The sequence below is a fragment of the Pteropus alecto genome, unplaced genomic scaffold, assembly GCF_000325575.1.
Source record: "Pteropus alecto unplaced genomic scaffold, ASM32557v1 scaffold3, whole genome shotgun sequence".
Lineage (NCBI taxonomy): Eukaryota > Metazoa > Chordata > Mammalia > Chiroptera > Pteropodidae > Pteropus > Pteropus alecto.
Genome location: NW_006442484.1, coordinates 33,719,672 through 33,746,215, shown reverse-complemented (window position 1 = coordinate 33,746,215; position 26,544 = coordinate 33,719,672). Strand labels below are relative to the sequence as shown.

At 38.0% G+C, this 26,544-nt stretch overlaps 1 protein-coding gene and 1 pseudogene across 12 annotated transcripts in view; one reads left to right on the top strand and one right to left on the bottom strand.

Moving 5' to 3' along the window:
• Positions 1 to 12,945, top strand: part of ITGB6 (integrin subunit beta 6) — a 119,364-nt gene extending 106,419 nt beyond the window's left edge. For 9 of the 12 annotated variants that reach the window (XM_025039224.1, XM_015596713.2, XM_015596707.2 and 6 more), the window contains 3 exons: positions 4,482 to 4,648; positions 10,369 to 10,443; positions 12,135 to 12,570. In XM_025039224.1, the coding sequence (XP_024894992.1) occupies positions 4,482 to 4,648; positions 10,369 to 10,443; positions 12,135 to 12,212 (320 nt within the window). In that variant the 3' untranslated portion in view covers positions 12,213 to 12,570. Of the gene's footprint in view, positions 1 to 4,481; positions 4,649 to 10,368; positions 12,571 to 12,612 lie in introns of those variants that run through there. The other 3 variants (XM_015596709.2, XM_015596710.2, XM_015596708.2) reach the window with 2 other exon arrangements.
• Positions 79 to 197, bottom strand: LOC112470529 (annotated as a pseudogene).
• Positions 12,946 to 26,544: the final 13,599 nt, after the last annotated feature.

The following is a 26,544-nucleotide window of genomic DNA, read 5'->3' as shown; positions in this document are numbered from 1 at the left end:
AGGCGAGGCAACCCTTGGTTGACCTCACAGATTGCAAGGACCTTGTCATTTTACAATCCCTTATTTTTTTATATTTTATGCCTACAGCACCTGGTCTTCCTAGGTGGTCTCCCATACGAGTACTAACCAGGCCAGACCCTGCTTAGCTTCCAAGATCAGATGGGATTGGGCTTGTTCAGGGTAGCATGTCTATAGATATATATATCTATATATATATCTCTATATCTCTATCTATCTATATATATATAGTAGGAAAGGTACTTTTGTTGAGAAATTCTTAAATTTTAGCGAATATCAGATGCACCTGGGGAGCATGTAAAATGCCTGCATCCTGAATCATCAGGCCTAATGCACAGCCCGGCAACTCTGACACAGAAGGCTTCAAGACCTCCCTTGAGCGACTCTGCCCTAACAGCCCTGGCTGCATTCTTAAGTAGTCACAGGTGCCTCACCTTATCTGTCTTCAATTTCAAATGTATCCCTAAACATTCCCAGCAGAAATGATAACTGCATTGAACCAGATCCTTCCAGACCTTGTCAGCAACCTCCTCTGTCCCCCTGCCCCGCAAAAGCTTGGAGCCTAAGTTCTGCCCCAAACAATAACGAAGGCAGACCAGAAGGCACGTGTGCTTTGTTGTGCGTACTTGCTTATCGATGTGCTGTCAAAATATTAAGTCCTGAATTTAAAACCAAGAGTAGTATCAAACTGCCATCACTTAAGAATGTAAAAACCAAAGCAATATCAAAGTAACCAAAAAGTTCAGGACATTATAAACCAATCAAGAAAAGATTATTAGAAAAATATCACATTGCAGTGCTGAAGGTCAGTGAGATGTAGAGGTCGGCACAACGCAAGATACAGGGCTATGATTGTGGCTGTGACCTTGAAGCTCAGGTAGGCAGAGCGCACCTGGAGACTTGCTCTTGAAAATCTCATGTAAATCAACTTCTTCAAAATACATATATAAAATACATCATGGAAGTCATTAGTCAAGAAAATTTAAGGTGAATCCTGATATACAAGGAAAAATTACTTTATAGTATAAAAAACCTGCCTCCTCATTATCTGTTTTATAGTTGAATTCTTCTACTAGACCCCACCCCTCTGTTTGTGACCATGGCAGTGGCTTTAGCAAATTTTTCTGAAATCAAGGCCATTCTTTATAATATTAATTCCATTGGAAAAATTAGTTTCAAACAACAAAATCAAACTTCCAGAATAGGGTCTGTTTTTAATGTGGGGGCTTGTGTAACTAGTTGGTTTGATTTTGATTCTGTGTGTGTGTGTGTGTGTGTATGAGAGAGAGAGAGAGAGAGAGAGAGAGAGAGAGAGAGAGAGAGAGAGAGAGGAGAGACATGCCTTTGGCTGATAAATGCCTTCCCATTACTGAACTGTTGGTTTTTTTTCCTTTTATTCTTCCCTGCAGTATGAGTGGCACATCAACATACCATTCTTCTAAGAGCACTCAAATGCCCTGATGCCTTTGTATTCTCCCTATGCTTTTGTAGTAGTAAAAGTGAGGGAAAAGTTACCCGCCTGAGGCTTAACAGGAGTCACCTGACAGCTCCCAGAAGCTGTTTTCCTGGTAAATTTTGACATTCCTACAGAGGCCAGAGCTTCCCTGGCCCTGAGGGTAAAACCCACTCCCAGGAGTCCGCCCTCCCCCTCACAGCTTTAACACCAGAGACCTCAAGGCAGCTGGTGGGAGGCCTGGATAGAAAAGAGATAAAATGAGAAAGGTCACCAGCAGGGTATGGATGTCCGGAGAGTTTCCCTCATCTTGTTCTCTTACATCTGAAGAAACTTTCACAGTGCAAGAGCCGCATTCATAAGGGACCCAGAAAGAATGATGGTTGGGGAGCCTTCCAGGGATGCAGGTGTGGATGTTACTTACATCCACAGCTTCCGACTTAGAGGTTCCAGGCCCTTGAGGTCTTGAGGATAGGAAAAGGGGAAGAGTGCATTTGTAGTAATAACAATAACAATCACAGCTCTCATTTATTGAGCCCTTACTCATACTACAGCCTCAAAGCCATACAAAGCAGGTATTGCTATTATTTCCATTTTACAGGTAAAGAAATTGAGGCGTAGAGATATTAAATAACTTGTTAGGTTTTGCAGCAATTAAGTCCAGTGCAGGTCTGGGAACTGGTAGTCTGGCTTCGAGTCTATGCTCTTAACTACTGTGCTATACTGCCTCCTACTGGCTGTATGATCATAATAAATGTTTGAATCCCAAAAATAGGTTAGATCAGCAGTGTCCAACAAAATTGTTAATGCAAGCTACATATAATTAAAAATTTTCTAGTAACCACATTGAAAAGTAAAAAACAGGTGAAATGAGTTTTAATACTGAATTATTTAATCCATTATATCCAAAATACCATTATTTCAACATATAATTTATATAAAAAATTATTAATGAGTTTACTTTTTTTATATCAAGTCTTAAAAATCAGTGTGTTTTTTGCATTTATCACATGATCTAATTTGGAAAATTCATATTTCTGGTGCTCAATAGCCACATGTGTTAGAGCTACCAGACTGGCAGCATTAGAAACTCGGGACCTTAGAATTAGGCGCAGCACTGACAGGGACTCGAGAGGCATCATTGGACTGCACACAGCAATGGAGATGGCCCTCTTTTCCCACTTAGAAACACATCCTTAGTGTGAGCATCTCAAAAAATACTAAAAAGAGTATGAAAAGTGGAAATTTCTATTGTGTAATACCTGCTCTTGGACTTGGGTTAAAATCTCGTCTTGAGAAATGTATAATTTCTCAATGACTTTAAATTCTTAAAATAATTCCCTCTTCCAGGCCACAACTGTTCCTCCTTTTTTGTTCCCAATTGGCGAGTCCTCCTAATTCACATTCTGGCAGCAGGGTCTTAGCAAGCTTCATCTTGCTTTGAGCAAGATCATACTATGCCCACCCCACACATTTCATAGTCACAGATGTAGCCAGTATATATTCTCATTGATGAATACCTGCCACTTTCTTTGCAGGAGTGTTACTATTAGAAGCAGCCATGGTACATTTGTTATGCTAGGAATGGTCTTTAGATCTTCATACTACAGTTGCTATTTCATCAGCTCCTTTACTTATTTCTGCATAATCTCCTTACATGGTGTCTTTGGCCAAAGAACGAAAGTGTGTGAGGCCAGACATCGTGCTGTTAGGGGCCATTAGTTCTGCTCGAATTCAGACCAGCTATAGATTCTTACCTTGAAAACAGCATGACTAGTCTTGGGTGTATAACTTTCCTTATTAAATATCTAAAAGCAATAAGATTTAGGAGAAACTAGGCATGATTCATTTCCTCCCCAGATATCATGGATTTGCTTCACTTCTTGCAGAGGGAGGCAGATATTTAATGATAATTTTTATGTGGGATTTTTTTTCCCCATGAAAACAAGGGGAGAGCTTAATTATAATGTTTCATTAAGAGATATATCATCTTTCAGGCATATTGCAAGGATTATTAGTCATTCTGCTGTCAATGAGGGAAGATACTGTATAATTGCAAAATTACATTAATATCGTCAATAGAGTCAAAATAACATTTCATAGGATGTTCGAGTTAAAAGGACTATACAGAACATCTAATTTCCCAAACTTCTCTTAAGATAAGAATCACCTCGGATACTTTTAATAATAAAAAATCTGTTGCTCCATCCAAGGCACTGAATCAGAATCTTGGGAGAGGAAGGTCTAGGAAGCTGTAGTTTTAATAAGCATGAGCACCAGGCCTTAAACTTTTTGTCAGGGGAGTTAAGGGAACACTGAAGGCCCACACCTTTGTTTTACAGAGAGATCAAAGGACTTGATGGATTTCAGACAGCTACTGTACATCAGATGGGAATCGACCCCACTTTTCTTGAACACAGTCTGGGGACTTTCCAGGACACAAGGCATTAGAGTTAAAATAAAACTAAAAGCCATGATTATCTTCTGTCTATTAAAAAAAAAAAAAAAAAAAAGCAGCGGCAAGTAGCAAACTTTTCAGAGGGGTAGGTTTTATATAATTTTGAATATAATCTCCTAAACAATTCGTTCCAAGAAAATCCATTAAAAAGTAATTATGTATGTATCTGTGCATGCACACATACATTCCATTTCTACTTTATCAAATACCCAAAGGAGATCATCTTTAGTGATTAAACTGTAGTCTTTTTTGTGGTTCCTTAAATATTCCATGTGCATTAATCGTCGCTCTTTTGGATTCTCTTTTCAGCCTTCCACTCAAGTGTATATTCATTTGCTTTGAATAACCAAACTCTTACTTTACTTTTTGTCCTACTTTGAAGGAATAAGGCTATCCTTCAACAAGTAACTCAGTTAAAAAAATCATCAAAACAGAAAGTGTTACTATTTTTCCTCTACTGGAGAAAAAGTATGGCTGAAAAATTTAATGAGAAATATTTATCAAAATGTTAATTGTACCATCTTCTTGAAATAAATTTCCTTGTTTCCACAGACTGTCCAAAACCTCCAAACATTCCTATGATCATGTTGGGGGTTTCACTGGCTATTCTTCTCATTGGGGTCGTCCTACTGTGCATTTGGAAGCTGCTGGTATCATTTCATGATCGTAAAGAAGTTGCCAAATTTGAAGCAGAAAGGTCAAAGGCCAAGTGGCAAACGGTATGTGAACACTTAAGAGCTACTCCTTGTCTAGGCAAGAAAGTGTCTTGTGGCAGAGATGGCGTGTCAGCTTTCCCCTGCTCTAAAAGAGAGTTAGAATGTTATATTCTTTCTCTATTCCTCTCACCATATCCCCAGTGGCTTTGATTTCTGTTCTGCACTGGAGACAAAGGAACCTCTGTCCATTATTGGGGTTCCAGGTGGCCCTCAGAGCATCCATTCATCTCTCAGTGCAGTGAATGGATTTCTCTCTCTCTAAAGAGTCTTGTGAAACTCCTTATACAGAACCTTGATGTACTCAGGACCACTGAGGACATTTATTTTCTCACCACCAGGAGGACTCCTCAAGCCCCATTTGATAAAGCTGTATCTAAACATAAGTTTATAACATAAGTCACTTATGTTATAGCTGATGGAATAATGTTCACGAGTACTAGACAGTTCATGCCAACTACTATGGAAATACTCATTACTCACAATAGGTTACAAAGCAAAGTTGAGAAGAGTTTTTAAATACCATCTAGTTAGTTTTTCTGAATAACATAAATTTCAAACAGCTACCTGAAAAAAAAAAAACACACCAAAAGTATCAACCTTTAAATATATGTACTCAAGATATAATTTATGTGTCTCCTCTTCACAGTAAGCAAACACAAAACAGGACTCCAATATTCTCTGTTTCTTTTCCACAGGAGAAATAATTACATTTCTCGAGGCCCATAGAAACAATTTCATGGTTTTAATTTCATCTCTCTATCTCTAATGGTGCGTCCAGCTATCTAATAGCAATTACCTTACATTGCTGATTCTAAAAACAGTAATATCACAGGAGAAAATGCAAGCAAACCCAATGTTCCTTTGGGTCTATCTGCACAGATAAACTGGTGTTAACGCTTTTTCTCTAAGTTTATAGTGACATCTTCAATTCCTAAAGCAAATGGAATTTTATGTTTTAGATACATTTATCTTGATAAGGGATGTTTACATCTTTTGCAGTTATTTGGAAATTATCATAATATATAGTGTAGGACAATGGACCATAAAAAATTTTATCTACTTTTTCTTCTCATTAGAGATGCCTTTAGACACAACAACCAGATGCAATGTATAGGTCTGATTTGAATAGTCTGACTGTAAAAATACCTTTATTAGACAACTGGAAAAGGGTTAACATAGACCGGGTATTAAAATGATAGCAATGAATTGTGGTTAACTTGATCAAGTTTGATAACGGTATAATGGCTTTGCTAAAAAATAATCCAGATTTTGGGTTGAAAGAAAATAAAGGTGGGGTTTGCTTTGAAATAATTCAGCCAAAAAAGAAAGAGGGATACTTGAAGTAAGTGTGGCAAAATCTTGATAACTGTTGAATCTGGATGATGGGTCTAGAGATGTTCATTATACAGCTTTCCTCTTCTTTTGTGTATGTAAGGATGTTTTTTGTAATTAAACAAAACCCTTTAGGAAAGCAAATTGTGAATGTGCATTGAAAATAAAACATATCCATCCTTAAGAAGGTAAAATGTAACCTGAAAACTTGGTTTGGTGACTTAAAACATAGTACTGTGAGGTCAAAGTGTTGGCACAGTTAACTGCACGTGATCTCCTGGCCATGGCTGTTTTTAACTCTCACCAACTGTCAAGCAAATGTCTGGCAATGGTCAGAAGGGCAACCAGGCAAAAGAATGTGTTAAGCTGGCACAAAAAGATAGTAGCAGCAGTTAATTGAACAACCACCAGCCCTGTGAAGTCATCTCGATATTCCCATTTTGAATGTAAGAAAACTGAGGCTCAGACAAGTTAAGAGAGTAGAGCTGTAATCGTAATTGCAGCCTCTTCTGCCAAGCTCAGCCTTGACTCTCCTAGAAATAATAATCAGGTGCTCCACAAACAAGCACATGGGCAATTATGTGTTGTGTATCTACCAACCAGCACATTTTAATGTTCTCATATGAAGGCATGAATACTGACAAATGATTAATATCTTTAAAATAACATTTTAATTAACAAATAATTTCCCCCAAACATGAATTGTTTTCCCTCAGGAAACAGAACATGACTATAATTCAAATGCTGAATTTTTGCAATTTCTTCAACTAAAATGGAACAAAAATATGCATTAAACAGATAAAACCATGAATGAAAAATGTTATTCCCTTATTAAACTGAGTTCCTTTGAATAACCAATGTTTGATGTTCCTGACTAGATAATGACTGGGTACTAATTATTCACTTGGATGCAAAAGAGGTTTAATTCAAATAATTCAATTCAAATTTCACTAATGCATCCTTTGGAAAAGAAAATGTTGCTCAGTGCATCCACTTTGGAATCCTCAGTTTGATTCTGTTTTTATTCAAAATCTATTTCTTCTCGAAGAACTGAATTTGACTGGCCTTCAAACTGCAGGAGACCTCCAGGGACAATAGGATAGTCACGTCTCCTGACCCACAGATCCCCATTGGACTCTAAAGGAGACAGGGCACAGGATGAGAAAGTTTCCTTCTTGCCTCCTGAAACATTACACCACAGCCATAAAGAGAGGTTACCTTTTATTACACTTTTAAAAATAACCCCTCATCCATATTCTTTATGAAAACAGAAAGAGAAGATATTTAAATTCATCTTTGATTAGACATTTTTTCTAGGATGACAAGTCATTAACTAGAGGCAAAAAAAAAAATTCACTCTGACATTTCTAGCAGTCATAGATTGATTTTGTACTGTGCTAAGCAAATCAGGTCTGCATTTGGCAGTTAGGCAATCATCAAGAAAACTGTGGGTCATGACAGAGAGCTTTCTTATTACCACTTTTTCAAGCTCTAAAAATGTGCCATTGCATTTACAGTATCCACGGCCTGAATTAGCATCCCCAAACCCCTGGGGAAATCGGCCTAGTCACCCAGATGGCTGGGGGAAACCTAAGCTTGTCTAAACATAGAAAGAGTGCAGACTCACCTGAAATGGAGCCACACAGCCTGTGTCTCAGCTGGAAATGCTACATAAGAGTTTACCACTGGAGGAGGCAGGAACAGACATTGCCACATTTCCCACTGCCTGCAAAACCCGATCTGAGTTCATTCTCCTGAGCTCTGATCATCAGCTGAGGGCAGGAAACACCACCGTCCCCCTCCTCCACATCCCGCCCCCCCAACCCCCACACACAGTATATACTTTCTCTTCTTCCACCTTTAAACTTTCACCTGACCCTCCTATTACAGTGGTGTCTACTTCATCCACCTGTTAGCATAAATGAATAAATGAAGTTGTTGCTTCAAAATACAGAATGAAAACTGCACAATCAAAATTAAACATTCAACTAATACTTACAAAATAACATGGTGTATTCAGTCAATTGTAACTCATCACCTCCTTTATAGTGCATATAAAATATATTTAGAGTGGGGTGGAGTGCAGTGTAATTTATTTGACATGATATGGGATGGGGCCCGCAAAAGAGTTTCTAGTCCTGTGCAGATCTAAGCTGGCCCTTCTCACAGCCATTTACTCAGAATTTTCACAGTGTCTTTTCTGTTCCCTAAGTCATCCTTTTCGTCCAGGACAGTGCTCCACCCATTATCCTCACCCTGGACTTCTTATTTTTTTCATCTTTCCTCTTCAATTGAGTTCCTTATTCTTTTGTAACCAACTAAAACTTAATAGTTTATAGTCCCTTAAACTTAATAGAATTCCATATGTGATTTTTGTTTGCAAATGATATTCTACCTGCATCTAAGACCACATTAGCATGAACCCTCCAAATCCTAAGTTCTTCAGCGACTCATGGACATGGACAATGGACTAGTGGTTACCAGAGGGGAGGGGTGAAGGGGAAAAAATAAAAAAATAAAATGTTAAAAGTAAATAAATAAACAATAAATAAATGAAATACAAAAACAAAAACAAATTCTAAGTTCTTATGGCAGTAGGACTAAATAGAGACCAGAGGCTTCTCAGATTTATCCAAGCTGATTTCAGGAATAGAGGCAACATGGTGACTTGGCCTTTGCTCACCATCCACCACCAAGGAACCCTTTTTCTATTTGCCCTCATTACCAAGATAGCATCTCTCTCCAAAGGCACATGAATAAAGGTAACATGTTAATCAGAAGTCAGTCGCTGGCTCTGGGCAACATAAAACAGATATAGGGGTCATTTCTCCTCAAAATGAGAACACTGTGGAGAATCCAAGGGCAATAGGTGGGAGAAGCCAGGGAATGTTTTTAATTTTATCTGGGTCTTCTGAGAGCTGAGAGAAATGTACTACGAATGCAAATACTATCATGTATTTTCAAATCTATACCTAGAATTCGCTACCATCTCTACAATTCATGGGATTAGGAGACCAAAGTATAAGATTTAGTAATTTGGAGGATGCGAGGTGTTACCAAGACTCCATTTATACTCAGAAATGGGCTTGAGAATGTTAAGAGTACCAAAATCTAGGGGGAAAATATCTTTATCACCCTCTCCAGGACATAAAAGGAAATTCTAAATATGAATAAGAGCTTTAAGTAAGAGCTAATAAGAAAAAGCAGCATTTATTGAGAACTTTCTGTGTGCCAGGCACTGTGCTAAAGTATATTATCCTATGGACAAGGTAGACATTTTGGTAATGCCTCATAGATGAGGACACCAAAGCTTGGAGTTGCTTAAGTAGGGTCACATGGTAGAGCTGGGTTTGAACCTAGGCCATCTGATACCAAAGCCTGTGTGTTCAACCTTGGAAAGAGGAAGAGAAGAAACTGTACCTTACCCAGGGGTCTCGTGCCTGCCAGGAACAGTTAAACCAAAGGAGAGAAATAGAAGGATCAAGCTTGGTGTTTCTTCAAACACCTAGAGAGCCATAGTCCTTCTGATCCTGGTGACAACATCTGGAAAAACATCTACAGCCCAAATGGCACAGCTGAATTATCCGGGCATTGGCACAAAACCTCCCCACTGCCCGAGGGCAAAGCCATCTTGCCTGACTTTCTTTGGGACCTGTGCTCCTTCGCGAGTCCAGTGTTCCAAACACCACCCTCTTGTGACCACTGATTCACACAGTTATTATCTAGTAAGCAAAAGCCACCTAGTTCTGTTACTACCCAGAGCAGGTGTTCACTGTCCTGAGGATCCTTCCCTGCTTCTCTCAAGCAGCTAGTCACTCTTCTTTGTGAATTTTGATCTCATTTTAGCAAGATTATTCGTGCCCCTGTTTGATGCCTCTCACCAGCAGCGCATTTCTTAAATACTGTGCCATTTATCTTTGTGCCATTTATCTTTGTATACTTCTACCAGTTCACCTTTCTCATGTTTTTACTTTTTTACTTTACATTTCACTTTTGGGTCACCTATTGTTTCATTCTATTCATTCAGTAAATACCAAGTGCCTACTATGGGCTAGCATTCTTTTCGATTCTGGTAAAATAGTAGTGAACAAAACAGATAAATTCTTGTTTTCTAACCATATTTAGTGCATTTCCAAAAAGGGTAAGAGTTTTAGAAAACACATATGGAACTAGTTATGCATATTAAAAAAGAAAAAGAAAAAGTATAAATTTTAAAATACTAAAAGTATGACATATCAAATCAATTTCAAATTATTCAAATGGCTTCCAAGACTGAGAATGACTCTTCCAATTGGTAATGTACAATGAAATTATTGAGATATATTAAAGCAGTGTCATAACAAAGTATACATGCTTTCATCTGAACTTTTTTTTTTATTATTATCTTTTAGGGAACCAATCCACTGTACAGAGGCTCTACCAGTACCTTTAAAAATGTAACCTACAAACACAGAGAAAAACAAAAGGTAGACCTTTCCACGGATGGATAGAATGACTTTATGCATGGAAAACTCTGTTTCACTGATATGAAATGTTAATGCACTGTTTAATTTTTCTTTTTTTGTTGCTTCAAAATGAGGTTGGTTTAAGATAATAATAGGTCATTTAGAGATCAGTCATTCTCTCTAAGAAGGTTAGAGACTATGTTGGCAGTTTCAAAATAATCAAGAAGAGAAATATCCTTAGCAAAGGGGAGATGGGGATCATTCAAGGCATACTAACTCTGTTGCATTAATGCCTCAAAAAAAATCATCAAAATGATTCATGGGGGCCTGATTTGCATTTGAAAAATGTTTGAAATTAGAATCTCATTTGTTGCAGGAATATAGCTACCTGAAGTCTTTGTCTCAGCAAAGTCACAAAGTTCATAATCTTACACTGTATGCTCTTACACTTAATCTTACACACATAATCTTACACTTGCCAATTAATTCCAAACTTTTACTAAATCTGCCCATTCCTACATGATTTTTTAAAAATCTAGGAGAAACGATTCTGATATTATTTCAGCAAAGAGGATGTAATTTTTCTAAAGATGTCCCAAATGTGAGAATGAATATTAGGTATTAATAACTTCTGTGGATTTGTCTGAACTTAAGTCAGGTACACAAATAAGTATTATACTTGTTTTACAGATGAGGAAGGAGTAATTTATAAATTAGGAAGTCACCAATAAAAAACAAAAATCACAATCTTATTATTTAGATTATTTTCAATTACCTGAAAAACAAACTTCTACACTCAGTTTCCCTCTTAATTCTGAGTTTTCGAGCTATTACTTCTCCCATATTTCTCAATTAATTTTACTCAGTTTCACAGTCTTCTAAACACTGTAATTGTCACATGGAAGTTTTAATTTCTTGTTAAAAATTACTTTAAATGGTTAGGTAGTTTATTCAAAGAGACCTCCAATACTACAAAAGGAACATGGGTTAACTATAGTAAAATTTTAAGTGGTTTTAAATCAAATACATCAAAAGTACAAAAGTCCTTCATGAGTAATAGATTTTTTTTAAAATCTATATTCTTTTCCCATTTGTAAAAGTCAACTTGACATTTTAGCTGCATATGGTAAATATGCATCGTACATTTACTTTAAAAAGTAAATTTTTTACTTAAAAAAATACATGTGGATAATTAGGGACCATTAGCTGATTGAAGAGATGGACTCTGCAGAATAATATTTTTTATTGTAAATACTGCTTTACAAAGCACTCTCATCTCCTTTGATCCTCATAAGGAAACCAGAGTTCAGAGTAAGTAGAAGAAATGGGTCCAGAATTTAGATCTAGCTCCACACCATTTCATCTTTCCACAGCTTGAGACTGACTCTTTAGTCAGTGAAATCATAGAAAGATTTTGTGAGTTAAGTGATAACTATCATTTGCTTAAAAATGTACTGAGACTAAACATATAGCATTTAAACTACTGGAATAGTAGGTAAAGTCTTGTACTTTTGTGCAATGTTTATTACCTTTGAGAAAATTATAATATGTAGCCTTTACCAGGTGAATAGTTCATTATGTAATGAAGGCTTCATGTTTATCCATTAAATTGGCACAGAGTAATCTATAATAAGTTTCTTCAGTTTTACAAATAGACCTGTACACGTTGATCACTTGGAAACTTTTTTTTTTCTGGTTTCTAAATAACTCAGGTAAATCGAACTTTTGTGGAGTACACAGCTATATTAAAAGAATTACTAAACAATCACCTTGGAAATCTAAAGGGCTAATGTACTGCCCGTGTTCCCGACTGCAGCCCAAGGTCTGGGGGAAATCTAGAGCAACAAGGAAGTTCCAGTACTGATGACACAACAGTAGTGTTCACTCTACATGTGATATTTTTTGTATTAGTACCGGGATTGGATTTTAGAAAATATAAGTTTTCCGCATGTGTATATATAGAGAAGAATTTGACATTTCTCTGAATATGGTTTTGACCCAAGGCTGGACCTTGAAAAGGCCAAAACATTAACAGTAGTACTTCTGTTCACTGAAGAGTTATGTTACATGAAGATAAAATGGGTTTTTGTAAGTTGTTTTATTATATTTTGTGCTGACATAAATAAACATGGTAATTTAAACAATGAACCTTAGATGGATGATAATTCCTTTTATTTGCTTGATACAAAGCCTGCTTCTTGGATTTCTGGATCCCTATGTGACCTGCTTTGACCACCTTGCTGATCTCAGTCTGGGGCCAAGAAGAAGAACAAAAAGAGGCAGCCACCGAAAGCAGAAGACAGCAGGAAACAGGCCATAATTTGCTGCATCATCACAATACCCACATCATAAGGCCTTTTAAAATAAGTCTGGATGTTACTCCATATTTTGTAAAAACAGGGTTAGTGTTATGGGTTGAAATGTGGTCCCCACCTTAAAATTCATATACTGAAGTCCTAACCCCCAGTACCTTAGAATGTGACTGCTTTTGAAGATAGGATCTTTAAAGAGGTATTTAAATTAAAATGAGGTCATTAGGTTGGGCCCTAATCTAATATAATTGGTATCTTTATAAGAAGAAGAGATTAGGACACAAACATGCACAGAGGAAAGATCATTGGGAGACACAGGGAGAAGAGAGCCATCTACAAGCCAAAGAAAGAGGCCTCAGAAGAAACCAATCTTGCCAACACCTTGATCTGGAGCTTCCAGCCACCAGAATTGTGAGAAAATAAATTTCTGTTGTGTAAGCCACCCATTCTCTGGTACTTTGTTACGGCAGCCCCAGCTAACCAAAACAGTCAGGTAGCGCCATTTTTCGGAGCATCCATTTGGTAGATTCCATGGTGCCAATGTTCATTTTCCAAATCAGGAAAAATAAGCAGAGAGAAAGAAAACACTAGAAAAAGGAGTCAGCTTAGAGAAGTCCTGTCTTTGAAAGGCTCATTCTTTACAAAATGACAGAGAAAGTCAAGAGTCAAGCGTAATTATGTTCTGAAACACACTGTTCTTTGTAAATTAAGACCAGAAGTCTGGAAATCCAGGAATTGCTCCTATTTTGAATAACATGGAGAAAGTCACTTTTCTCCTTAATTTTTTCACCTGTAAGATAGTGGCAATGCCTGTCCCTCCTCGTATCTATAAAAATCCCTGACATATAGCAGAGGCTCAATAAATTCATTCCCTCAGTATTTTTAAGTATCTAATATATGCCGGACTCTGTTCTTATGATTGTGGATACAGCAATGAACAAAATAAGCCGCCCCTGTGCTCTCAAGTAGGGGAGAAGGTAATAAACAATTATATATACAACACCAGGGTACTGGATCCAGTTTAGGTGCAACTCAGATCTACGTGGCACCACCTGTCTCCCATGTCTAAGCTGGGAGTCACCCCGACACCAATTCACACAGTCTCTGTGGTAGTAAAGCCCCAGCTTCCACCTAACTCCCTAGGGGCCAGGGGACCACAGCAAGTCCTGTGCTCTAGTCCAGAGTGGCAGCTGGATCTAGTTATAAAGGAAACAGACATTTTCAATGAAAACTGCAAGGCTAAGTTGATCTGAACAGTAAAGCACCGAACCAATGAGGGAAGGGGAAAAAAACGAAGAGCTTACCTGATTGGGTGTGTGGGAGAGTCAGGAAAGATTGCAAAGTTTGGAAAGAGGGAAGAAAAAGTCTTTGGGGTAGCACCTATGTGTGGGTGATATTGAGATATATGGGTTTGGGGCTGGTTGGCTGTTCATTCAAATGTTCTCATCTTTTTGGGTTGGCTGTTCTCTGACTAAGGCAGCCTGAGAGCTTCAAGCAAGAAGGCCCAGCTACATGGAGATTTCAGCTAAGAGTCCATGTGATAAATTTAATTTGGTCCAGTTTCCCCTTTAAGACTCCTCATCACCAGAAACAATTGTGCGGTGAAATACTCCTGTGAACTCCCCCAAATCTTCCCAAAGCAACCCCAAGTCCTCCAATTTGATCTCTTCACCTCTCCACAACCATTCCTTCAAGCAGTTCTTGAAGGGACATGATATTAGAGAAGCAACCTTAACGATAATATTCCGAAACTACAGGAGAAAGCCGACTTCTCAGAGCAAATTTATTTAAATATCGTATCAATTTTGTATCATCCTCATGTTATGGGAATCTAAATGGGGAAAAAAATCCTTATTCAGAGAAAATGGGAAACAGGGATTGAACAAAATGTGATAAACATAAGTTTTCTCTTCTGTTAAATTTTATTACATTGCAGCAGACTCAAATCAACACACCTAAAAAGCAAGGAAACAAGTGTTTGGGGCTTCACTATTAAAGTGGTTCCTTTAATAGGTCAGAATACTGGATGTTAGACATTGGGCTAGGATGCTTGATCTTCTATTCTCTCCCTCTTGGCTGCACAATCAACAAAGAGAGAGCAGCATGGGCACCCCAGAAGTCTTCTTTTAAGCTCATTCTGGAGCTAGATTCTGGGAGAAAGCAGGCTCTGGAAGGCACAGATTCAACTCACACACATTTTCTGGTGTCATTAGCAACTTCAAGACTTTACAAATGGTTCTCGTTCTCGTTTGAAATTTCAATCTGACCTTTGTGATTCTTATGTACGCGTTTTATGAGGAAACTTAGTTTTCAAGTACTGTTTGTTCTTTCAGCCCAAAATATATTTGCATTCATGGTCCTTGCATAGCAGCCAATCCTTGATCCAGGTCAACATCTAAAGCTAGTGCATCATGGTCCCTATTGCTTGTCGATAACTGACTGGGTAAAAAGTCACTATGTTCATTTTTTTCATCTCATTGGACTTGCTATACCTAACATAGGTGTGCATGAGCACACACACACACATATTTCTTATTTTAACATACATATCTTACTAGATTTGTATCTATTGCTTGTTATTTATATCTATTGCTACATAGTAAATGTATCTTAACATATACATGTATTATTTCTTTCTTATTTTACTAGCTTTAAAAAGCTTACAATGTTAATAAAAATAGATAACATCTATTTTTAGTGCTTTATATAATCTAACTCATTTTTAGTGTTTTATATAATCTAGCTCATAATAAGTGCTTTATATAATCTAACTCATTCAGAGTTCACAATCATCGCATGGGGTGGTATTATTATCTCTTATTTTACAGATGAGGAAACTGAGGCAAAAGCTGTTAAGTAACTTGCCCAGGTCACACACCTAGCAAATTCGTAGTCAGAATTCGAACCCAAGTGACCTGGATGTGAAATCTATGTTCTTAACCACTGTGCTACACTGTCTTACAAATTCTAAAGGTGTAGCAATGATAAAAGCCACCTCTATTATCTACTATGACCAGCATTATGAAAAGCATATATTATCTATCTTACCACTTTTAGTCCCTGAGAGGCTTGTATTGTTTTTTCCACTTTACTAACAGGGAAACCGTTAGTAAGTTGAGGGACTTGCCCAGAGGTACCAAGTTTATAAATGTCAAGGGAGGGATTTGGACCTGAGCAAGTATTCCTCCAAAGCCCTCGGTCTTAACCACTGTGCTATACTGACTGTCACTGACTGGGTTCATCTTTTGCTCTGCCCCTTCCTCTGTATGCGAAGGAAAGTGCTACTACTCACCTGCCCCTGGTCGGATATGCCTTAGAGTTGCTTTCCCAAAAGTAGTAATGGATTTGCGCTGAGCCATGGAGGCTTAACTGCAAGGTTATGATGAAATCTAGCTATAAAATAACGGCCCTTTCAGGTCACTAGACTCTAACTAACCAAATTAGTGAGCCTGAGAATCAGTGTGGGGCATGTCTGGCTCAGCTCTTATTCTACAGCCCTGCTTGCCACCCTTAAAGGCAGATGCCTCTGAGGACTGCCACTATCCACACACATGTGAAGTTCAATATCATGAGTTCTGGGGGAAAGCTTAGCAGGTTTTGGAGGGAGGGGTCTTAGCAAGTTAAGAAATCTCCTCTCAGCTACAGTGACTTGCACAACCAAACCAGCATTTCCTGGAAACCCTGCTGTTTTATGTTAAATGGGTGGCACCGGTTGTCTGACAGGAGAGACTCCCTCTTCCTACAATGTCTTCGCTGAGGGCACGCATTGCTGTCCTCAGAGCTGCCCTGCTCCCTCCGGGGCTGGTACCAGCGGAAGTAAGCGCTGGCAGGCTTTCATTCACTGCACCAGAAGGGGCCCCACCAGCTTGGCAAGAAAGAGAACTTGGAGGGAAAAGTGGACAAATGCCCTCTCCCGCTTTGATAGCTGATTAATTAGAAGAGACAGGCAAGAGTGGGGTGATGATGATGGCACAAGTAGCCAGAAAATGATAATGATAGTGGCATAGAAGTCTCTCTAGTGTGGGTTATTCCGAAGCCCTTGTTTTGTTTTTCTTTGTTTTGTGTTGGTTCTGAAACAAGCTAGTGGAGGTATAAGTTGTGATTAGTCTTTTTAAAATTAAAGATGATGATTATCATTTACTTAAATTTTCTTTTAAAAGTTCTTAGGCTATACTGTATAAAATGTCCTGCATTCAACTTATCATCTTTATGAAGTATCTTACAAAAAACACATTTCAATGCTACTAATAAACTCAACAGTTGTTTTATAATTTTCCCCTTTGATTAATCACTTTCGTTTTATTTTCTTTTTTAAATAAAAATTATATCTATTTGTTTATTCATTTCCTTCTGTAAGTGACTATATTCTACTACATTCTCTAAGAATATTATTAGTTTTATAAACACTACAGTGGGATCATGAAAATTTAAATTAAGTAGAATAGCTGTTAAGCGTATTTTGCATATTTTTCATATATTAAATGCCTATTTCATTGATCTCAAGAAGTATGTCAGATTTTGGAAACTGTTTTACTAGGAAGATAGAATTGGAGAAGGGAAATAGAAATAAAAGAAGATTGAAAACACGGGCATAATAAAAGATATAAATTTGTCATAGAGGCGAAAAAGAAAATATACAATGTTTTTCTCTGAGGCTTTCTTGGTCATGGTCAGTCATCATCTGATTTAATCAAACCTGCTGTTCATTTTAAGAGATAACCAACTCATGCTTTTAGAAAATTCTATGGTTCATTCCAAAACCTGACAATAGTTTCAGTTCCAGATGGACACAGGAAAGCACACATCGTCATTTTCATCCTTTAGTTCTAGGGCTACTTTCTCAGCACACGAAGTTACCATTCAATATCTAAGCTTAGATTTCAGCAGTAACAGGATATGAATATTTAATTGTGTTTTAACTTCACATATGAGAATTTCACAGGGAAGAGAATAATCTGACAGATATTTCTGTCTTCAATCTGGTTCTGGATTATATCACTATTGCACACATTATATCACTATTGCACCTTAATTTCCTAGGGTTGTGAGAATTAATGAAGAAATATATTAAAATATTTGACATATGTGCTCCAAAAATGTTCGGTAAATGGTAGCTGTTTTCATTAACTGAGTGCTTCCAATAATCGCCCTCTTGGAAAAAGATCCGGATATCCAAGGTTGAGATCTAAGTGTGATCGAAGAACTGGGGATGTAAAACAGAAGACAAATTTTAAGGAAGAAACGTGAACTGCATAAAAAGGAATAACATAGAAAGTTCTCTGATACCATAAGTTAAACTCAGAATAAGGGTCAGGCTGTAAGAGAATGCTGGTTCTGGGTGAAAATGGTGACAGCTTCTTAAACCAGCCCTTAAAAAATTCTATATAAACTGACGTTAAATACTCGGGGCCCAATTAGTCTACTGTGGGGAGCCTTTGAAGACAGTAGGACACAGAAGAGAGAAGCTGCTTCCCATGGTCAAAAGAAGATGGGCTCTGTCGGTTTGGAGGGCAACACACTGAGGGAGGAGGTAAACAGCAGCAGTGGAGCAGATACCTGCCAGGGCTACAGGTTGAGCAGAGATCTGGAGACAGAGAGTACAGTGAGTGACAGGAGCCTCAGGAGGGGCCTGAAGGCAGGTGCCCAGCTCAGGCAGTGGAGCGTAGAGCAGCATTCTGGGTCTGTGCATGGTGCCCTGCAGACAGCTCTGGATGCAGCCGCCCCAAGGAGTACCAACAAGTTGCCATGGGGCATGTGAGGTGCCCTCTGAGGATTCCCAGAAACTAGGGGTGAGTGTGAACCTCAGAAGGGGTCCCTTGAATCTTCCAGCTATCATGGTGAGGAAGATAGGAAACAAAATTCAGGTCTGAATGTTATAAAAGCTTTGTTCGTACCCCCTGGGTGCTGACACTTGGAAAGTTTTGGGACTCTGAGGATAGAAATATTTGATATGGATGTAGATGAAGGAAAAACAATTTAAAACAACATTTCTCAAATTAACATTTATGGCCCCTTAGAAGTCATTGCTGGGCTCTAAGAATAATTTTACAATAATATATCTCACTCGGTCCTTTCCCTAGCCAGTCTTCCCAGAGGGACAGCTTACGAAGCAAATCGCAGGAGGAAAATTAGGGACAGAGAGTGGAGGAATAATGTAGGTTATGAGGACCTACAGATAAATTTAAGATTACTGATGGGAATAGCAAGGCCACAACTATTTATGATAAATATCAAATACAAGTGACAGATTTCAGATTTCGTTTTTTAAGAAACTTGATCTAACAAGCCAAGACCAGTTCAGATTTGGGTTTAGCCTTTCTTGAAAATAATCGCTATTACTAACAAACAAGAATTTGCCTGACTAGAAAGCACAAGTCAAAACATAGAAAGATCTAGTAAAAAGAGATGCACAGCTTTTCTGTAGCTCACATAGGTGAGTCACACAACCCCCTCAGGGAAGACAATTAAAAGCAAAGGACTCAGGAGAAATCCAGAAGTCAGAGTATTTGGTCACACTGGAGGGTATAGAAACGGGTAGAAAGAACTGCTATGCTGCCTGGGTGATTTGGTTTAAGCATGGCATACCTTTATCCAGCCCATGGAGGGGGAGTGTGCCATCCCCAGAGCAGGAAATTAAATTACTCTGGAAACAAAACTAGTAAAAATCAGTACAACTGGAGATGATTAACCCCTTGTAGAAATAACCCAAGAGACCATTTTCAAATAAGTGATTCAGGAAGATCTGAATATCCGAAAATAAAAGTAAGGCAACTAGACTAGAATAAGACTGGACTGCGATTTCTATAAGAAAACCATAAGACAATTGATGGTATTTTCTACTGTATGGTCTGAGGAAAGACAGTGATAAAGGAAGGCAAATGGTCTTCGTGGAGCCTAGAAAAAGGAAGGTGAAGGGAAGAGCCGGTCAGTGTTTTTCCCACACTGCCTAAGGTGAATGGGAAGCCTCAGACTTGGCCTGGCCTGGAGAGGTGCGGCTGCTGGCGTACTAGAACAGCTCAGCAGGCTTCTCAGCGTGAATGCCAAGTGCAGCCCCCTTGTCCTTCAAATATTGTTTCTGTGCAATTGAGTTAAAACCTGATATCCCAATGTTAGAATCAATCATAATATAAGAGTGTAGGTCTGAAGTGTTCCCTCTAAATAGAAAAAAGACATTTGAGCCCAGAGACTTCAGTAACATGCTTCGAAGATTTTACATCTAGTTTGCTCAGATTTTGTTTTCTAAGTTTACTTATTGGTTGTGAAATATGTTTTAGATAAGTGTGAAATGCATTTATGTATTAATGCTTACACACACACACACACACACACACACACACACACACACACACACAAATACTCCTTGGGAAAAACCAAGCAAGTCATAAGCCATTTTAAAAAATTTTATAGTACAGTTTCTAGAGTTCCTTATGCTAGTCTTTATTTCCTGACTTCTTTTCTTCATCCAAAGCTAGTATGGGGGTCAAATGCAGATATGAGAAAAAATATACCTTAAAAAAAGGGATGAGATTCCTGCTTCTAAAAGAAATGGAGTAACAGGGACTACATTTACCCTCCCACCTGTAACAAGAACAAAAACTAAATACATGAAACAATGGTTTTCGAGACACTGAACATCAGGCAATAAAGAAAGTGATTTCTGAGAGACAGGAAATAAACAAGGTCCTACAATAGTCTCAGCTTACCTAACTGACATTCCTAGAGCACTTTACCAAACAACAAAATAGACTATACTCCATGCCATTAAACAAGTTTCAATAAATCTAAAAGAACTCAAGTCATAACAACGTATGTTCTTTGACTATAATGGAATTTTATTAGAAATCACAAGAATTTATAAAGAACTCTCAAAACTCAGTATTAAAAAAAAAAAATTTAAACAGACAAAACATTTGAACAGCTACTCCACCAAAGGAGCTATATGGACATCAAAAAAGTACATGAAAACATTTTCAATATCATTAGTCATTAGAGAAATACAAGTTTATTTCTCTTTATTTGTTGAAGTATAATTGATGAATAAAATTGTATCTATTTAAAATGTACAACAGATGGTTTGATATGCATGTATATTGTAAAATGATTACCACAATCAAATTAATTAATTTAGCACCTCACATTTTTACTTTTATTTTTGATGGGAACATTTAAGACCTACTCTCTACGCAAATTTCAAATATACAATACATACTTATTAACTATAATCACCACGCTGTACAAGAAACGTAAATTTAAAACACAATGAACTACTACTATACTCTATTAGGATGGCTAAAATTTAAAAGACTGACCAAACCAAGTGTTGGCAGGTATATTAGATTCCTAGAGCTCCCACAACAAAGTACTACAAATTAGGTGGCTTAAACAAAAGAAATATATTGTCTCACATTTCTGGAGGCTAGATGTCCAAAATCAGTGTTGGAAGGGTTGGCTCCTTCTAAGGGTTGTGAAGGAAAGATCTGTTCCATGCCTCTCTCCTAGCTGGTGGTTTGCTGGACAGTTCTGGCATTCCTTAGCTTGTAGATGCATCACCCCAATCTCCACTTTTATCTTCACATGGTGTTCTCTCCTGTGTGCATGTCTGTTCTTATGTCCAAGTGTCCACTTTTTATAAGGACACCAGTCATGATGACCTCATCTTAACTTAATCATCTGCAAAGATTTTTGTTTCCTAATAAGGTCACATTCTCAAGTACTAGGAGTTAGGATTTAAGAGCTTTGGGAAGAATACAAAACAACCCATAACAGGATGTGGAGGACCTAGAACTCTCACACACTACCAGTGGGAATGTAAATGGAACAGCCACTTTGGAAAACACTTTGGTGGTTTTTTAAAAAGTTAAAAGACATAACTACAATATCATTCAGTTATTCTACTCATAAGTATTTACCCAAAAAAAATTAAAAGATATGTTCATGCAAAGATTTATATATAAATATTCATAACAACTTTATTTGTGATAGCATAAAACTGGGAATGAACCAAATATTCATCGATAGGTAAACAGATAAGCAGATTATGGAATAACCATACAATGAGATACTACTCAGCAACAGAAAAAATGTACTATTAATGCATGTAAAAACATGGCTGTACTTCAAAATAATTATTCTGAGTGAAAGAAGCCAGACCTTCCTCACACATACAAAAAAAAAGTTTATACTGTGTGATTTCATTTATATAAAATTCTGGGAATTGCAAACTAATCTGTAGTGAGAGAAAGCAGACCAATAGTTGACTAGGGTCTGGGATGGGGAGGGTAGGAGAAAGGGCTTACAAAGGAACATAGTGAAACTTATAAGGGGATGGATATGTTTACTATCTTGATTATAATAATTGTTCCACAGATGTATAGTTATGTCAAAAATTTTCAAATCGTACATTTTATTTATTTATTTATTTATTTTTGTTTTATTTTATTTTTTAATTACGTTTCAAATTGTACATTTTAAATTTGTGCAATTGTTTGTCAATTTTATTTCAATAAGATTACAACAAAGGTCTTTTATAGTTTTATAATTCACCGTAATCACTAAGAATATATTTAAATGTTATTTAGTCTATCGATCTTAGTTTAAAAGGCTGAAGTTTCTGGCCTTGTATTAATCAATTGCTTTTTCCTAGTAACAAAATATAAATAAAGCAGTTCTGCAGAAACAAAACTACATATTGATTCATAAACATAATATAGGAAAAAATTAAGTTTTATTCATGAATTCCTTGTCATTTAGCTGTTCATATCTTCCCCCTTTTATAAAAGCTAGACATTTGGTAACACTATGATTCTTATTTTAACCTAGAAAGAAAATTGAGCTATGGAAAAACTTAGTATGCCTTGGATGATTTCTAGAAGAACTAGCAATACAAAGCAGATTGGCCAGTTTCTTAATGCTATATTCATTGACCTTTGCAGACCTTTTCTCAGAAAGCTACACTGAACTCTAATATTTAACTAGTTTAACCTAAAAAAGTGTAGATGAGTACCTTTGCTTGCAAGTTTCTTTTTATAGCCCCATGACTATCTCATGCCTAATCTTCATTATCTCTTCTACTCTGAGCTTTAGGATTTTAAATTGGCTTAGAAGTAAAACTTGACAAAGTCTCCAATCCTCTGTGTGTGCACAAAGAGACAAGAATGAACACGCGAGAGGCTCATTGTCCCTGATCCGTTAGGATCATTTCTCTTCCTGAGAATGGCTGTGGCTATACTTCTGGAGGCTCCACTTGTGGCTGGCTCTTGGTTCACATTATTTCTCATTTTACAATGATCCTGCAAGGTAAGTATTTATTACTTCACATGTAGAGATAAAACTCAGCAAGATTATATAATTTGACCAAAGTAGCATAGCTAAGAAATAAAGAAAGGAAGATTTTTAACCTATCAGTTCTACCCTATTCCTTATCTGCCTCCTCATTCTCCCCTTTGCGTATACCTACTCCTTCAAGGTGCGAGCACACCCACAGATTCTGCTTGGATTCAATCAGAGGAATCTTCAGATGAAAATCAAAAGGTGCAGCGACCTCTCTATCTTATTTCTTTTAATTTAAAAGGAGCATTGGTGATTACAAAAACCATCTAATACACTTTTCTGAGTAATAAATGAAAGAAAATATCTAAATTACTAGAAAATGATTAATAGATGTTAAATAAATATTGATCGCTTCCCAACCTTTCCACCTAAATTCTAGGAAAGTTATATCCTGTAGGGTAACAACCAGAGATGCAAGGCCTGAACAGGCAATTCGCTGATTCCCTAGAGTCAGGCAGTAACATTCTCAAATGACAGCCATGCCATATCTGCTGTGGCTTCCTAAGTCTTGCTCCTTCCTCCCTCTGTAATTATAACATAGCCAACTGGAAATTTCATTTCTAAAATCACCCTCCTCTCCCCCAACTGAGAGGTTTATTATAGATTTCACTTCCTTTTCCTATCTGAAACATTACCTCCTGTCCTCATCCATTTAGACAGAACTCCACATGGGTTCTGAGCACAGACTAAAAAGTTCTTCACCTTAGCTATACATTACAATAAACTTGGGAATTAAAAAAAATACTGATGCCAGGGTCCCACCCCGGACCACTTGAATCGGAACATCTGGGGCTGGGAGCCTGCATATTGGTTTTTAAAAGCTCCCTAGGAGACTCTGACTACAATGAGCTCTGAGCATTATTGGGCCAGCTAGTTTCCCAAGAACGTGTGCTGCTGGTGGACATTCTCAGCAGAGGTTTCTCCTCTTTCTTTAACGGATTCAGGCCCCTTTGCCTGCTTCCCCTGCACATCCTCAACAAGGTTACACATGGGCAGCAAAAGGAAAGCACGAGAGTGCAGAAATTAGGCTATGCACTGAACGGGGCAGATTCAAGGCATCCTGTGCAGACCCAGTCAGGGCAAGCTCAATCAAAACTTCCAAGTGAGTGGAACTTTCTGGCTAAATATCACACCAGGAAAGCAGTTGATTAAATTAAATTGATATAAATTGCTGCCTGGACTGAGGTGAAAAACTAGTTCATTAACTCGCTATTGAAATTGACCCTTGGCCCAACGAATTTTCACTTGTTTTCTCCCCTTAGTATTCCAGCCACTGTGGGTGTTATCAGCCGAAATGCCATGGTGCTGCTAAATCACAACATGAAGTACTATTTTAAACACAACCGGAAGTGTTTAATAAATGGCTGGGAAAACTGCTAAAAATACATATTAAATAGGTTAAAAAACTCATGTCTTACATAAACCAAGATTCTCTTTTATCTACGGTACAGTTTCCTCTTAATGAGATAGCTTATTACATGAAGTTAATGGTTAGCCCAGGGTAGAGCTTTAACAATAAATCACTTAAACTCAGTGTCCTCATCAGTATATAGTGATTGTAATTCCTGCCTCGTGGAGTAATTGTTGTGGATATTATCTAATAATCATAGTTACGTTTCATGAGCTCTCTTTTTGCCAGGTTATGGGTGCTTCTCATATGTTATGAGGAGAGCACTCTTATTACTCCATTTTATAGAAAGAAAACTGAGGCTGGGCGAGGTGCAATGACTTGGCATAACCACAGAGCAGACTCCTTCCCAGGCAGTCCAACCTTTTAATGACCACACCACGAGCAAAGCCTGGCACATGGCAAGCACTTTATATATAGCAGCTACTAACAAGAAATAAGGACAAGAACATGGCTTTTCTTTTCACCCAGCTAGAAACCAAATCAATACTCATTTTTTGTTTACCCCCCAATATCCTTTACTTGTTTTAAGTAATAACAATTATTAATAGAAACAACCTTTGCTGAATATTTACTATGTGTCACTCACTGTTCTAAGTCCTTTTCAGCTATTAACTCATTTTATCTCCATAACAAGCCAATGAAATGGCACTATCATTATGCCAATTGTGCAGATGTGGCAACTAAGGCAACTGGAGGTCACGCAGCTGACCTAAGTCACACAACTAGACAAAGCCAGGACCTGAAATTGACAGGCTGGCCCCAGATTCCTATCTGTGTACCTCCACTTACCCATCTACGATCATGGAAACAAGACCGGCAACATCACACCATCGTTATCAACCGTTTCCTTGCCAATGTCTTCAAATCTCTTGATTGTAACACCCTGATGGGGCGGCACTGGTCTGGTTGAAGCTCAGCGTCTATCTTCTCCCTGCATGTGTATGAACTGCTGAGCATTGTTAAGAAAATACATGATCCACTGTAAATTCGTGGTCCCTGGCCACATCTGGTTCCTGGTGATGCCCAGATTTCCACATACATTTCCCCAGCAGCTCTCTCTGTGGACATCAGAGCCAGTCTCACCTCCCTTCTCCAACTCCAGCTCTCTCCTGTATCTCAGCAGATGAATCACCCTGCTACTTCACAGAGGAACTAGAACCTAGCAGATGAGAGAACACTTAACTCTACTCTCAGCTTACAGACTTACCTGTGTTTACAACCATTTCCTTCGTTCCTGCTTTAATGGGAGGCATCATCTTCCTTTCTAAAGTGAATCCTTTACTTTTATCCTGGAAACTTTCGTCTTCTAAATGACCTCACTTTGACTTTTCAACAGTAAATATCTTTGACCAACTTATTCCTCTCTTCTGGAACCTACCCATCAACATTCAGACATTCTCAAGTCTCTCATCTAAAAAATAAGAATAGTAACAACGAAAAAAACAAAACTCATCCTTAATCACATACATACAACCCGTGCAGCTATTTCTCCTTCTCTTGAAGGAGTTCTTTACCTTTGATGTCTCTGCTTCTAGTCATCCCCAAGCTACCAAAGCACCTTCTGCCTCCAACCATTAGGAGCACTCTCCTCAAGGTCATAACTTACCTCCATGTCCCTAAATCCAGTGCACGTTTCTGTCCTTAAATTCTTCAACCTCTCCAGAGCATGGGAAGCTGTTGATGGTTCTCTCCTTGAAACACTCCTCCTCAGCTTCCAGACGCCTAACTCCTCAGTCTGCTTCTCTAGCTGTTCCTTAAATGTTGTTGTTCCCTGATTCTTTTCAGGCCTCTTCCCTTCTCTCCTCACCTACAACAACCACATCTACTCCCATGGCTTTAATTATCAACCACACGTATCCTCTAATTTCTGCTCCCATCTCGTTTCTGACTTTGATACCCATATATGCAATTGCTCCCTGGCCATTTCCACTTGGATGTCTCATAAGCCTCTCATCTTATCACAAACTGAAATCATACTCCTTCCTGAAACGTGTTTCTCATTGGATGGAGCTATTAGATTGGCCATGCCAGAAATGGGACGTCATTCTTGACAACTCTCTTTCTCCCCAG